This window comes from Dendronephthya gigantea, unplaced genomic scaffold (assembly GCF_004324835.1).
Source record: "Dendronephthya gigantea isolate DGI-Jeju-01 unplaced genomic scaffold, DenGig_1.0 000022F, whole genome shotgun sequence".
Taxonomy (NCBI): Eukaryota; Metazoa; Cnidaria; class Anthozoa; order Malacalcyonacea; family Nephtheidae; genus Dendronephthya; species Dendronephthya gigantea.
This window is the reverse complement of record NW_021163032.1, coordinates 2,006,841-2,023,343: the sequence shown is the minus strand read 5'-3', so window position 1 is coordinate 2,023,343 and position 16,503 is coordinate 2,006,841. Positions and strand designations below refer to the sequence as shown.

General features: G+C 36.4%; 3 protein-coding genes across 3 annotated transcripts; 1 reads left to right on the top strand and 2 right to left on the bottom strand.

Annotated features, from left to right (window-relative positions):
• The first annotated feature begins 229 nt into the window (after positions 1 to 229).
• LOC114522243 (transmembrane protein 62-like) lies at positions 230 to 8,133 on the top strand. The gene is made up of 14 exons (XM_028542886.1): positions 230 to 670; positions 2,173 to 2,284; positions 2,710 to 2,847; positions 3,665 to 3,710; positions 3,918 to 4,077; positions 4,332 to 4,456; positions 4,911 to 5,033; positions 5,131 to 5,286; positions 5,688 to 5,850; positions 6,137 to 6,247; positions 6,464 to 6,548; positions 6,775 to 6,873; positions 6,977 to 7,095; positions 7,401 to 8,133. Exons 1-14 carry the CDS (start codon positions 488 to 490, stop codon positions 7,722 to 7,724), a joined length of 1,944 nt encoding a protein of 647 aa, XP_028398687.1. The 5' UTR covers positions 230 to 487; the 3' UTR covers positions 7,725 to 8,133.
• Positions 8,134 to 11,078: 2,945 nt separating this feature from the next.
• Positions 11,079 to 12,047, bottom strand: LOC114522399 (octopamine receptor Oamb-like). The gene has a single exon (XM_028543069.1). The coding sequence runs from the start codon at positions 12,045 to 12,047 to the stop codon at positions 11,079 to 11,081; it is 969 nt and encodes a 322-aa protein (XP_028398870.1).
• Positions 12,048 to 13,553: 1,506 nt separating this feature from the next.
• LOC114522398 (neuromedin-U receptor 2-like) lies at positions 13,554 to 14,624 on the bottom strand. The gene has a single exon (XM_028543068.1). The coding sequence runs from the start codon at positions 14,622 to 14,624 to the stop codon at positions 13,554 to 13,556; it is 1,071 nt and encodes a 356-aa protein (XP_028398869.1).
• Positions 14,625 to 16,503: the final 1,879 nt, after the last annotated feature.

Genomic DNA, 16,503 nt, shown 5'->3' with positions numbered 1-16,503 from the left:
GCATCAAATGTGATATAGCAAAAATTTTTTCTCGACGATTCGATCAAAGGGTTTTTGTCAGCAGAGTTATTAGCACGTCCTGAGAAGTGTTTTTGTCTATTTTAGGCAGTTATTACTTATTATACATTTACACCACACAAGTTGCTATTGTTAGAAGAACACTGCCACGTTGCCCTTGGCGCTTGGTTATAATATTTGAATGAAAGTTGGAATTTGGAAACAGCCGGGTTTTGGCAATTCAACCAGTTTACTTTTTCGTAGGGAACAGGGAACCGAAACCGCTAAATATAACCTCGAATTTAGATTTCTTTCCACAAATCAATTCTGCCTTCAGAACAGGCGATTGGATTCCAGGTTTTCATACGCATCAATATAAACACTGAACGATATTTTATTGTTTTTATTGGCTGCAACGTTACTTCCTGTTTTGAACGCAGCCAACATCCGGTTAAAATCACAAGACTAAAAGCTCAAAGAGATGTTGTGAATGGCGACTGTCAGGTGTTTTATATCGATATTCGTGATCGTTTTTACCACGATTCTCTCATGGGCAGTTGTTATTATGATAGATTTTTACTCTGGCCATGGCAAAAGCCTGACCCCCCATAAACTTTCAAATAAACCACCGTTTCCTGGCGGAAAAATGAACAATATATTTTGGATAGTACAGGTATTAAAATATAAATAGTCTTGTAAACAAATGTTGGATTAAATAATTCGAGGATCTTATGTTTGTAGATCTCAATATGAGTATTATATAGAAGTTTTATTTACATCTTTAATGACGGTAGATAGCAAAGAAATGTCTTGGAAAGCAAACAAAATTAAATTTAAAGATCTCTTATCCAACATTCAATATATTCATAATATATTCCTCTAAATTTATATTTTTGGCAAATTAATAACAGTGAATACTATTTTAAAATTTTTATTTAGGATTAGGATTCTTTATGCAATATGCATAAAATTCTTCCAGGTTAATTTGCTACAATATTGTCTGAGGAACTAAGGAACAATTCCATACGTTGGTGTAAGACAACTAAAAATATATTTTTATTCAATCTAATAATTGCCATCAAGCAATGCAAATATCTTCGCGCTGTATTTAATTTTCAATGACATCCTTCGTGACCCAAGGTTGAAATGTTCTCAGTTAAATCAAATGGCCTAGTGACTAGTGAGGTGATACTGTGATACATCAGTGCAAATTGCTTGTAGCAGTCTCAAGAATACTATTGAAAAGTTCATGCAATATTGGTATGTGGCTCCCAATAAAACACATTAACAAACTAGGGCTGTCTGGCATATAATATAAGACAAATTGTTATATAGGTGCTGTGTAGTTTAAATGTGATTGGTTCAATCATAGTCACATGACTTTAAATAAATGCAATGTGTCCCGCTAGGGAATAATTTTTGCCAGCTTCTTGTCATAACAAAGTAAAGTGGGTTTCTTTTTTAATGAAATTGTTGCGTAACATGTATGTTTTTGTTCCTATATAACAAAACACTTAATGTACACTACCTTGGGAAATAGTGAGTTTTGTTTTCCCTCGAGACTCAATGTTTCCCTCGACTTGGGAAAACAAAACTCATGCACTATTTCTCTCTGGAGCATACATTAAGTGTATAGTATTAACATTGGCCATGGGGTATATTGGGCAGACATAACAAGAGGATTGGTTATGACCACAGTTCAGCCCCTGATATTTGTTTTTAAAACCATACAAAGCAGATTATTACCCCAAGCTAGAACAAATAACATTGTGACTTGAATAATTTATCTACATGATCTGTGTGTATATATATATATGTATATTTATATATATAGGATAATGACAATTAGTTTTTTCATGTGTGGGGAGCAACGGAGCTAGGTCCTGGGGACGAGGATGCTCAAGAATATATTGATATGAGGTTTAAGCTGATGACCTCACCATTTGCAAATCTTTGAAGGTTTTGCTTATTAGTGAAACAATACAGAAAAATTTAACAATATGATGGTATTTTGGGTGGTTGCTTCATTGTGAAAAAAAACATTGCCTTCATCATGCATAGAACAGGGACTTAATGATAATAGTTTCTATAGATGGTCTTGTCTCTTAATTGACTGTGTAATGTGGTCAAACAATATCACTGCATATATATGCACACTAATTCATTCATTTTTAGATATCAGACATTCATATTAGCAAATTCCGTGATCCAAGTCGCCAAGAAAGCTTAAAGGTTTTTTGTGACAAGCACATTGACATAATCCAACCCACTGCAGTGCTTGTCACAGGTAAGACAAATTACAAAATTTAAATTGCATGTTTTTTAATTCCCACAAGCTTATGTGATGCTACAGTCAATACAATCAGTATTTTACCAGTTCCAGCCTAATTTGTTCATACAGAGTGCCTGGCACTGCATGGCACTTAAGTTGAATATGATGCTTCCAAATGAAATTGGGCATGTTGCCCAAGAATGCAGGCACTACCACCAGAGGTAGTATGTACTTAACAAGGCACTGTGCTCAGCATGTTTTGTGAACCAGATTTGACTTTGGGTGCTAGCTGGTACCAGGCACTCAGTCTGAATGTAACTTTAGAATGTACTGTTCCATCCTTACGTTTAGTTTGTAATTGCATAGCCAAGAATCAAATTGCAAAGTTATATGCATATGAAGTCTATAGTATTAAATATTGGTATTTGTTTATGCTGCAGGTGATATTGTTGATGCAAAAGATAGATTTCAAATTGGTTCAGAGCAGTATGTTGAAGAATGGCAAATTTATCAAAAAATTCTTAAAGAATCAGAGGTTGCAAAGAAAACGCAATGGTTAGACGTGAGAGGAAATCATGGTATGGAAAATATTACATCAATTTACAATTACAATCTACCTGCATTCGAGTAATTCTGGGTTTATACCCTTGTTATAACCTGAGACCTAGCAGAACTTTGTTTCCATAGAAAAAAATTAAAATGCTTACTAACTAAATTGTGAAAGCGTGGCAGAGACAAAAACAAAATGAGAAATTCAATTCGTAGGAACTACGTCTGCGATATATGATTGATGATTCAGTTATGGGTAAAAGAAAGTAAAATACGTTTTGTTCTTACCTACACATGAGGAAATAAAGCAGATATATATAAAGAGATTCCTGGAAAACAATTTCTTATAAAATGTATTATTTTTTCGAAATAAAACGAAACAAACGTGCTGCCATCGATTACTCGTCCTAAAACCCGCCATAGAATTTCCCGCCACAGAATTTCCCGCCACAACGTTTTCCGCCACAACGTTTCCCGCCACAACGTTTCCCGCCACAAATAGGAAATCAACACGTGGCTGTCAGCCGCCCGAGTTATAGTAAGGAACTGAATAAGAATAATGACCCACAAGGCTACACTTTTTGCTGAGAAATCTTTCACCCAGCGCTATATTTGTTAAATTCCGGTTTCGAGTCAGAGGCCTGCTTACTACGTTTGACTGTTTTAATTAAAAACGTGTACATTTTCACATTCGAGTCTTGAAATGTACGTTGAAAACATTTCACAATAACAATAGAAATATATTACCTAATCACTTTATGCTGCTTTTTGATGTTCGATACCTTAAAATGCGGCACCAATATGGCCGCCGTGACGTCAGTATTTATTTGTGTCATTTGTTTACAGATAATTTTGACGTCCCATCAATAGAAAGTGAGCAAAATATGTTTAGGTTTGTAGACATGCATTCTTACTGAATAATTGAAGAGCACTACACCATAGCAAGCCTGCAGATTAAAGATTTTTTTTCAAAGCTGAATGGCATTTTAGAAAGGCTCCTAGAACCTAAAATCTTCCAGCTACGAAAAACAACGTTTCCCTGAAGGCTTGAATCTAAACACATATAGCGATGCGAGACTTTTTTACTTTTATCGTTTAGGAAATACTCCATGAGTGGCAAACATGCCGATAGACGTGATTCAAAATCCTATCAATTTGTTTACGAAACCGAGTTTGGGAAATATTCATTAAATGGCGTCGACGCAGGCCTTGACCCAGGCCCCAAGAGACCGTTTAACTTTTTTGGACAATTCAGTGAGGTACCTATATAAACAAATCTATTGGTTGAAACGTGTACTCATTCTTCCCTTGTTTTAAGCTTTGGAAGATAAGAGAACTCCCCCCGCTTTTTAGTGTTGAATTATCACTCGCACTTATATTAAGTATGGCACACCGAAACCCCAATCTTGTTCGCAAGTGGTATGGTTGGAGTTACTATATTGCCACACTTATCCCCCGATATTCAATACCTGTCTAATGATTATCTACTAGACATTATTGCCATTGTTCGCAGGAGGATTTACGTGGCTTAGAAAAGTTGGTCGAGGATAGTAGAAATCATAATTTGAGCATTTGGTTTGGCCATTATCCTCTTTCGACTGTCTCGGGACATTTCAGTTCTAAACGAAATTTGCTCAGGTTTGTACAGTAACGTCTATGCATTGTTTATCATTTTGCTATCATTCTAACTAGCATTATGGAAGTAACAAAGTTGTGCATTAGTGATTCTATTAGACAACTTATAAGTTTAGACTTCTTAGGAAGTTTGAGCGTTTCCAACATTGAAATCGTACTTAGCATCTTCCAGAAAGTTATCTTTGCATAAAAGCGAAAACGACTGTTAGTAACTCGGATTCCAATCCATATAGCATCTGGACAAAACAACTACACTTTCAACTTTTCCGTTGAAGTCTTTAGAAACTTCTACCCTCGTAATTATATTTTGGGTGCCTGACCAGATACTTTTTTGCTCTCTGCATGAAGATTGTGGTAAAGGCCGTTTAAAGTCGATCTCTCGTCCATAATGGGCAGGGCGGCTATATATAAGCGCTCTGATAGCTATATAACTCGTGAAGTTTATTTTCTATTTCAGATATGGCGATGTTTACCTTTGCGGTCATCTCCACACACTAGGCAACGCAGTGCCACAGATGCATGCGGTCCATAGGGATGGACATTTGGAGTTAGAACTGGGAGATTGGAAGGATAACAGGAGGTAATTAGTAACTTATTCACTAAAAGAAATATATTAATACCGCACTTCGTAACTCTCAATCTTGCATGGTGACTGATATTTATTGAATTCGTTGTAGATATCGTATTCTAGCAGTGGATCACGACCTTCTGTCCTTCTCCGATGTCACATTTGATAAATGGCCAGTGGTTGTGATCACAAATCCTAAAGACGCACATTACGGAATTAAGGCACACGAACCACTAAACAGAATCAAGAAGTCGACTCACATAAGGTAGGTTAATGCAATATGAAAAGACCTTCTTAGAATTAGCAGTTTCCGGATTTTTTGCGTTTTATCAAACACTGAGGCACTGTTTAAAGCCCCCCATAAAGCCATGCACCTTGGCTACAATGAACCTTTTTCACTCTACGGTCGCAAAATGAATTTGTTACCAATCATTGCTGCAATTTAAAAACATCTTGAATTGAATTTCATAGGTAGTTTTAATTTGTTTATACTTTCAAGCTAATTCCTACAGTTTTGATTGGATGTCCCTAAATAGACTATCGCATACCTTATACGTGAAAAAAAAATTACGCCGATGACTTTGTTACGTGTAATCTTGCTGATCAAACTATTGACCCTTCTTAATCCATACTTTAAAGCTCTATACCTCTCCGTACATTTTACAGGTTGCTCGTGTTTTCCCCATTCAACATTGCATCCGTACAAATCTTGATTGATGATGTAGCATTGTCGTCAAAAGCTGAGCATGTTCAAGGACCTCTGTATGTCTGTCCGTGGCAACCAGATTTATACAGCACTGGACTTCATCGTATTACTGTCATTGCAAAGGTAAGTTGGGATAAAATAAGTCGACTCACAACTGTTTTGTGTTTTCATAGCTTTAGGCGGAAAGCATGCCTTTTTTTCCATCGAATTTTCAGCTAGAATTTAGCATAGTGAATTGATAATTGGATCATCAATTTGTAGAAACACCTGCAGAGCTATGTAACAAATATATATGCATGGTGTTATATTTGTTATATGCAGAATTATTTATAAGGTTTTTCTTGCAAAATACCGTGTATATTTTTGTCATTCTTGCATTTAAATTCTCGCTGTTTGTTTCTTCTCTAAGGATGCTGGTGGCAATTCAGTTGAAACTACTCGTACTTTTTCCATTGACGGCAGTCGACCTGTCCTGAAATTACTTCCAGCTATGATTTTACTCACAGATATGCACACTTTGGTAAGAGCATTATCCTTTACGACCAAGAGATTCAGATGAAATAGATCTTCATGGGATTCAACCATGTTGAATCATGTGCTCCGAGATATATAACTAAAATAATTTTCATTTTAAAAGGTTGATTTACAGTATACTGTATACATGAGGTCGACGCGAGGTCTATTTTGTTACTTTTGAAATTATTTTTCAAAGCAGTTTGCAATTCTTATATTGAAGGGTCAACTGTTATATTTCATATCTTTCCTGTTCATCGTTTGCGGACCCGCATTCGTCAAATACTTTCTCTTAGAGAAACCATCAGGTTGGTATGATCTATTCTCACTACGTTATACTGAGCCACATCACATATGTTGCAATCCTTGCGTTTTACTGTACATTGTGATTGGTAGCTAATAAATAATTGCAATTTTGAAACATTCGAGGCTGACCCCATGACAAATCACTGAAAAAAATGATTAGTGAAGCCCGGTAATATAGTTTTATGACAGCTAGTATACGCAATTTGCAATTTGGTATTTCTTTATTAGTTTTAAGGGCTCTCAGCATTTCCAACGGTTTGAAAAAACTGACCAAGACGAATGACGTGTTCTATCCATTGTTTTTATACGGACTCTATACTTCTTTTGGTATGTCAATTTATTATCTAAACACATTTCTGTTTAGTTTTTTTCCTGCACAAGCCACATCATTCCTTCTGTAATATTGTGCTATTAAACATCTTAATATTAGGTCCTTGGATTGTTGCCGAACTCACAAGAGGTCATATTGGTGTGGTATTTTTACACGGTTTATATTTAAAAGGAAAATGGATTCCAGAGCCCACGGTGTATGCATTTGGTTTGTTTCAGGTCAGTTAGCATCTTTTTACTACGCATGTCAGTTCAATAGCAATTTCATAGTATTTAATCGATTATATCTTTTGTTTTTCTTTACAAAACCAGCCGAAAATCTGTGAATATCGTTATTTATAAGAACTATAGCTCTTCCATAAATTTAAACCGAAGTTGGTTCAACCGAGAAATAGTTTTTATTTCACAACTTGTTCCAGTCCTTTCCCGCCATTTCAGATCATGTGGTAACAGTCCTTCCCACATTCCCACAACAAACCAAACTATCGGAATTCTTGGAACTTACAGGTTTAATTTTTTTGCAGAATTTATTATTTCAATTGCCTTTGACTGCGTATTTGGCGTCATATCTGGGTCAGATGAAATCGGCGGCAACGTCGTTCAGTAATGGCGCCTCAAAATCTCATCCCTCTTTGAACGACGAACACAAATGGGGAATCTGCTGGAGTATTTATATGAATATTATCTTATTTATTACGTTCCTATTTCAACTTTATGGCAGCCTGTCGTTTTGGCAAGCGTACGGACTTATGGCATTCGTTATTTCCCCCGTAAAAACTTGGTCGCTTTTTCTTTTGGTGTTTTTAGTAAGGAAGGTCCGGAATAGGGTCAAATTTTGCTCAACTTAACACATTTGACGGCTTCGCGACTCGTCCTGTTTTCTCGTTTGAACACATAGAACCGGGCAAATTTTTCGTCCATTTTTTTACCGTGTGAACCTGAAACGAGAACGGTTCCAAGTTCGTCTGGTCCCGTGTGATCGTAACCTAAAGGCGCTGTTACACTATGCAACTTTCCTTGCAACTTGCAATGCAATTCTACTCCTGAGGCATCTAAAGTTGTCAAATACGAACATTTCTTAGGATCTGCTAACGTTTTCTTAAGGCCGGCCTCCACTTGCACGTATTGTCACTGCGGCCGATTTGCTCGGCCGTCATGCTTGGCCGTCATGCTCGGCCGTCGCGGCTAATTAGCCATTTCCCAATGGAGCTGGGTACTGGGTCTAGTCGCGAACCGCAAAGCATCTATGGACTGTTTGGAGGGACAGGAAATAATTATTTGTAATCATTTGTCCCTCCAAACAGTCCATAGATGCTTTGCGGTTCGCGACTAGACCCTAGTACCCTGCTCGATTGGAAAATGGCGAATTTTTTGTACGTATGACATTAGAACTGTAATCTACAGTTTAGAGTCACCGAGCATGCGCCAAATCGGTCGCACTGATAGTATGTGCAAGTGGAGGCCGGCCTTTAACATTTCGAGCACTCTTTACTAATTAACATCCTTCAAAATTTTATTGCATATTAAGTTTCAAGGAAAATTGCATTGTGTAACAGCGCCTTAAAACGGGTCCTAGTCGTGTATTGTCGTCATGACGGATTTTATTTAATTATATGTTTTTAGGGTAAATTTATAGACTGACGATCATGGCTGTAAATCGTAGGGCGATGAATTATTTATGTATTTAGAGTTTTATTGCAAAAATTATAACATTTAGTTAAATATGGATCCGAATTCGTCGTTCTACGATATTTTGGCCGAAGATGACTGTGCATGTATTTTGGAACGAAGGGCGGCACTGGGTAAATATTTATGTATTTTATGAATTCGCTATGTATACATGCATGGAAGGAAATCCACCTTTATAATTCAATGTATTTTAGCGTTCAAATTTTAGGGAAATAAATTGGTAACAGAGTAATTGGTTGTTTACGGAATACTTTAGCCGGATGCATTCCAATTAAAATTAGTAATCTAAGTTCATGGATTTAAGGCGCCGGTCGTACATACGAGTGCTGTACATGGTGTCTCAAAAAAAACGCAACCACTTAATATTCTAAAATTCATATTGTTCATAAGCTCAATAGATTTTATGCCCCTGGGATTTTAAAATGGCTTCTAATCGTACAGTTCAACTGCTAATAGTCAAATCAGCTAAATTAATAATGGTGCAGCTAACAACCGAACAACGAGTTTTTATTGTCGTGCATGATAACTTGAATGCTAACTGTCGACCTTGTATAAAATAAGTTGTAAATAAAATTTTACTCGTTAAATACTTTCAATTCAGCTCGTTGGTTTACGCATCCGAGTTTGTTTACCGACGATTGTGCCGCTAGAATATGATTACAAGCTTTCTCGCATTCCAGGGGCCAAACGTCTTTTGTGTTGTAGAACAAAGAGGATATTCATGAATATTAAGTGTTGCGTTTTTTTTTGATACACCCTGTATAGCGCTATCCCGGATACAGCCTAACAGGGTCTCGACAATGCAGGGAAATTTCCTTGCAATTGACAACCACAAGGAAGGAGGGATTTGTGTTAATAGGATATATTATGCAATCTTTTCAAAATTTCTTTGTCTCTCTTTTTTGTCATTGCTATGAGGACAGTCATATGCAAATAAGTTGTGGAAACCCTGACGGACAGTGTTTTTTTCAGTCGCTCGAAAATATTAATTATTGCCCGTTGTTCGGTATAGTCGGTCTCGTTTCTTCTCTGTTGCTTGAAATTATTATTTACTAAATTTAACACCATTAATAGCATTATTATTTGGGTTAAATTTAGTCCTAACTGTGTTTGTTTCTAATTCTGAATTGAAGATTCTTTTTTGTAGACGTAGTTTTATTGCTGTTAAATTAATGATATGCAATAAGCAAAAGGTGAACAACGTCATTTCAAAAGAAAATTCCTCTGGTATTGTTTTAAATGCTTAGACGACAAGAATTCTATTGAATTTCCCCTCAAGCTTCATTCCTTAGGGTAAACGGGACTAAATATGCATGCAGTAATATCGACGTTTTGCTACCAACGAATTCAATGGCCAAAAAATATTTGAAATTTGAATTGCAAACGACGTTAAGGTTTCTTCCTCGTGTAACTTTGCAAGGACAAGACGTTTGATTATTCGGCTTGCCACCGCCTTTTTCCTGCGAAAACCGTGTATTTTTCAGCCTATACCTGCCGCTAAAAGGTGGGAATTAAGAAACAATTCGTTTTATCGAGAATGTTATTGGTAGATCTTACAAAAATACAAACAAGTGGCAAAATACAAACAAGTGATTCATCAACAACACGAAGGATTATCGAGTCTTCAAAGCGATATGTCACCTGGCACATAGTCTTGGACTAAACGTAAGTAAAAGATATAATGTGGCTACAAAATACGAAGACTAATGTCTTTAAACCCAAGTGGAAATTAAACAACACAGACTCACAGTGGTAATACTTCATTCTATTAAAATTATTGCCGTTAAATACGTATACATTAGAGATATAGCTGTGTGTGCATGTTGCAGTCAGAAAGAGCCAAACCGGCGACGTCAGAACTGTTATTAACAGCACGTGTTATAGTATAGTTTTGGCTTTTACCATGGCTTTTGTTATTACAAGATGCAAAGGTAATTTATCGTAATGCTACTATATACACTATGAATGCGGAAATAAACCTGTAAGCGCTTATGCAATACTAGTATAATGCTCGCCTCGGGTATCAGTACAATAAAGCTGGTTAAATCAAGCTTAACGTAGCGGTTCGTCGCGCATGCGCAGCGGCTATCCGCATAATTGTACGCATTTATTACCTGCAGAAATGACAGAAGTTTAAATCAAAACGCATAAGTTCAATTCCTGCTGGAGGACCTAAGTACATTTTTCCCAACTGTTCACAGTTTGAAGTTCATTTTTGTTTAATTTTCATCCTCGAAATTCAGTTTAGTGCCACAAATTGAATCTTAACTATGCAGTTGCATGCTAATAGTCGAAAAGCTTTTGCTTTACTCAACGGTTATCGCTAAAAGAATATCGTTCTAGTTTATACATTCCGTCTCATGCGGAGTTCAATTCGCTGCATGTTCATCAAGTGCTCGACCATCGGTTCATCAGATTTAAACAACTGAATTGAATATCCGTCAAATTTTGAAAAGCAGATGAATTGAATCTGTAACTTCCTCTTTCCAAAAAAATTATGTATTTTCCTAATATTATGCGTGCAAGTTTTCTCGCCCGAGTCTCGATCCAAACCAACTGATGGTTTGACGAAACAGATGTTTGAAGGCTTCCCTGTACTTTTGGTCCAGCCAAGCATAAATGATTGGATTGCAGAGACTGTTGAATAGTGGGAGTGTGATTGCTGTGCGATGAATTATGTTTTTTGCATACAAATTGCCTAATTTACTGAACCGTGCACAATGATGTGGATAGTTCCTAAATAACCACAAGAAGATCAAAACAAACCAAGGACTCCAGCAAAGTAGAAATACTCCCATGATGATCACCAACATCCGAATCACTTTCATATCTTGTCGAAGGGTGGCGGTTTGCTGGTTCGGAATATTTGATGTTTGGCCCAGTTTGCCATTCCGAAACATTTTTTGTCTCTTGTGTGCAACCAAAAAAATTCGAGCGTACATTATCGATATAACCAGCACAGGTAGAACGAACATACTTATGAGCAAAATGAAGACGTAATTGTTAGGATCGACTTGAACACATGGTCCGCTTCCTGTAACCAGAATTCCGCTGCTGCCCGAATAAGGCGTAGCTGAGTAAGTGGCAAAGGCAGTTGAAATGAAAATAATGATGAAAATTATTTTCATTGCTTTAGAACTCGTCATTAGGGACTTGTACTGAAGTGGTTTGCTTATTTTGAGATATCGGTCAAAACTGATGATTGTCAGTGAATAAATTGATGTTGCCAACGCAAAGGTATCTATCCACACCATAAAACGACAGAGGTGAAAAGGCATACGATATTGCAATGCATAGTCGAGATAGCGTTTATATAATTTCAGTGGTGCCACAAATAAACCAACCAAAAGATCAGCGACAGCCAAACAAGCGATGAAATATTTATTCGGTTGATGAAGACATCTTTCTCTCCAGGTCACAATCAACACCAACATATTTCCCACAATAGTGAAGATGGTAATGAAAATCAATATAATTTTCATTGATAATGTCAACCGGTCCCTAAATACTTCGAATTTCTCCCGATCTAGCTTTGTGAAATAACTCCTTTCTGTTTGATTTGTGTAATTACAGCCAAGAGTAGTATTATTTAACAACAACGACATTGCAATTCCTGACCCTACACAACAGATCAATATGGTTGAACAGATTCGGTACATAAAGAAACATGCATGCAGGCGTTATCTTTGAAAAAGGGGTAACCTGCACTTATCTTTATATAGTACACGCGAGTGCAAAAGGAAAGTATCAATTTTTAGACGGTCCTATATCGGGTTCTATCGGTAGGAAAAATGTAATAAATTACTAGCCAGCTGTATGAGTGAAATTTCAGCCACACCCAATGTAATTAAAACGGATGATATACTGAGGGGATCAAACTCATTAATCTTCCATATATTTATTGTTTAAATGTATAAATACAATGCATCTATGCCAACGAAAATTCATTATACAAAACAGAGCACGCAGTTCCCGGAGAAGTCGAGAAATTCCTCTTCACAATAATCTTCTTCCGTATTTTGCAATTCAATTTGTTCAAGTTCGCGAGTGTAAATGTCGCGCACAAAACATAAAAACCATTATTTAGTAAGAATAATTTACAGTAAGTCTGAAAGCGTCAGTAAGCAAAATGACCTACGCGTATAAAACATTCCAAGTTATTCACAAATACTCTCGCATCAAATTTCACCGATAAATCTTCCTTTGCAATAACTGTTTGACATTTTGCTTTATCAAGCGAGATTCGAAACATTCAGCAGTAATGATGAGAGATGGATAATTTAAGTCATGGATGATTTTTCAAGCTGAAACATTCCGCATGCTATACTCTAAACGGGACCATAACCTTTTAAACTCACCGCGTTGACAGCTTTGCCAACCATGCCGGGGAACATGATAGCAAAATTCACCGGCAAATGCTTTCAATTCAGGATAGATAGATATGCTATTTAACAATGAACAGTGATTCACACTATATCTTACCTCTGTCGCCTTTGCTTTTTCGATTTTTCTTTACCCTTGCTATATTAAATATTTTTTATATTAAGTATATCTGTGCTAATGTAATCACATTTAGACCGCCGTCATGAGACCAAAAAAAACATGCCAAAATTCTCTTTGTCAAAATAGTGTCTGGTCACTGAAGTTTATTTAATATTTAAACTTTAAAGTTCCAGATGAGACCCTTAAATGTGCTGAGATATTTTGATACGTGTCTCCAGAATCTTAATTTTCTTAGCTCAGAACTCCGCTAAGGCGCACAAATCCTCAGAAACGCGATGCAAGTGATTAAATATGTTTTAATAAAGATTTCAATTAACCCTGTGTGCCTTCGTGGCACATTAAAAACCTATCTTACACCTGTTCCTTTGCTAAATGTAAAACTATAGACCATTAATTTAATACTAGAGCAAAAGTCAAAATTATTTATGAAGCAGTTTCTCGCATTGAGAATGAAGGTAAACTTTTTCCCAACACCCGCAATTTCTTCACCTGAATCTCGATCTAAACCAACTGATGGTTTGACGAAACAGATGTTTGAAGGCTTCCCTGTACTTTTGATCTAGCCAAGCATAAATGATTGGATTGCAGAGACTGTTGAATAGAGGGAGTGTGTTCGCTGCTTGATAAATTATGTTGGCTGCAAACAAGTCGCTTAGATTTCCAAACCATACACAAAGATGTGGAGGGTTAACGAACAACAAATAGGCGACCAAGATAAACCAAGGGCTCCAGCAAAGTATGAATACCCCCATAATGATCACCAACATCCGAATCACTTTCATATCTTGTCGAAGAGCACTAGTTCTCTGGTTTAGGTTGCCAGAGGTTTGGCCAAGTTCGCCATTTCGTAACATATTCTGTCGCTGATGTGCAGCAAGGAAAATTAGAGCGTACATAATCGATATAACAACGGAGGGGAGGAGGAACGTACTTATGAACAAAATAAAGTAGTAAACTTTACGATCAGATCGAAAACAAGAACCGCTTCCTGTAACCAGAATTCCGCTGCTGCCCGATTGAGGTGTGGCGGAGTAAGTGGCAAAGGCAGTTGAAACGAAAATAATCACGAAAATTATTTTCATTGCTTTGGAACTTGTCATTAGGGATTTGTACTTAAAAGGTTTGGTTATTTTGAGATATCGGTCAAAACTGATGAATGTGAGAGTAAAAATGGACGTTATTAACGGGAAGGTATCTATCCATACTATAAAACGACAAAAATGAATGGACATGCCTTTTAACGATATGTAGTTGAGATTGTATTGATACACCTTCAGTGGTGTTGTCAATAAACCAACCAAAAGATCAGCGACAGCCAGACAAGCGATGAAATATTTATTCGGTTGATGAAGACTTCTTTCTCTCCAGGTCGCAATCAACACCAAAGTATTTCCCAGAATTGTGAAGGTGATGACGAGAATCCAAATAATTTTCATTGATAATATAAGTCGATTCATGGATGCTTCGTATTTCGTCCAATCAAGGTTTGTAAAAAGAATCGTTCCTGTTTTATTTATGTAATTACATCCTGGAATAGTAATATTTGCCAATGACATTGCGGTACTCTATATGTAATAGATGAGTATGCATGTTTGAAAATATTTACTACAACATATACGTAGACAGGCTAAAAAAATGAACAATTGTAATCATTTTGGTAAGTAACGTCACATGATAATTAATCATAGAATAGATCTTTCTCACATAGATGTCAAACGCGGAATACAAATGCCACACGAAGTTTGATTAACTGCGAAACTGACGGGCCAGTCAAAATTAGTGACTGGCTAAATTTGCCAGTGGGTACGTTCGTCCCAGAGCCTTGAAAAACTCGGGTTGTATTGGAAAAGAAGCATTGCCGACTTACCTCAATCAGTGCAATACACCCTAGCGTGAAATTAAACTCGATAATCGCGAGTTTCAATTCAAGCTTCGTCGATATAATTGAATTAAATGTGCAATCATGTATGATAGAATCGAATGATTCACCGTCTAAAGAAATCGTTGACCGTTCACTCGAGAGAACAATCAATCTATCGTTACCGTTGTAGTTTTTCAGTTGTGAATGAAATACATTAAGTGGTATAAATTACTTGTCAGTTATAAATGACTTTTGTCAGATTTTAGCCGCGCCCAATGCAAGTAAGTCGGAAATAATACCTCGATCAACTTTGCTAATGCTCCCTTAGTTTCCTTGCAACTCTAATGCCAGAAAAATTCGACATTTTAACACACTACACGCAGTGCCTCGGCCTGAATCAGCTTTTTTTTTATAGAGTAGAAAGCGTAGTTTTTGCCATTTTAATAATTTAACCCGAGAAAGTCGTTATTAAACAGAAAATAACGTTATTTACTAAGTATATTTAGTTCACATCAGTGTGTCGACATCATGTCGAAGCTTCGATAAAGCATAATTGCATTCGATGCATTCAAACACCTGCATATCGAATTTGCCTGAGTTAACCACGATTCACTTTTTTGCCGCAGCTATAATCAATCTAACTTCAATTCCCATCGCTTCAGATGGCTTTGAAAGCTCTATATCTAGGTCTTATTTAAATCTTCACTCGTGTTTACCACGCGAATCTCTCGATGATATTAAAAATCGAATCATACTAATGCCGTATGATTCACATGCATATACCTTTTCAGTTTGAACAACTGTTTCACCGCTTCTTCGTTATGCTATAGTCCCACTACTTTCCGTATCGCTCAGTAGCAAAAAAAAACATTTTGTTTTATCTAGCGTGTATTGATATATAGTTTGACGTGCTTATTTGCTCAAAAAATTTTCACAGTTCGTGCAAGTCAGGATAAATTTACCACGCCAGCTACAAATATAGCTACATTATATATAGTTCTCAATATATCTTACCTCCGTCGGCTTTACCAATTTGCATCTCCGATTTTTCTTTAGCCGAACTATTAAGTATATCTCATTTAATCATGCACATTTAAGACGCGTGTAGTGTGCAAGCAAAACAAACCATGCCAATATTCTCTATCTCTCTTGAAAAAGTATCTGTTCAATGATGTTTATTAACTATCAAAGTTCAAGATCGGATTCGTTGAACATAGCAGAAGTGCTATGAAATTATTTAAAATATTTTGAAACGCATCTCAATGTCTTCTTCTTTGCTCTTACTCTGATAAGGGACACAATTCCTCAGAAACTGACCTTGTGCATGATTATTAATCTTTTAATAAAAACTTTAATAATTAAACCTTCATGGCTTCATGACACGTATACTATTTTATTAATTGTTTTTTTACAATTTATTTGTCTTTCAGTATTAACTTTTCGGTATTATATATTATGTTCTCTGATGATTTAAGTAAATGATGTTTAAATATCCTGGGAAATAGCAAAATATAGTTCGGTATTTAATTTAGATCATTCTTTGGTATTTTTCGGCTGTTCATGTTGTAAAGTGT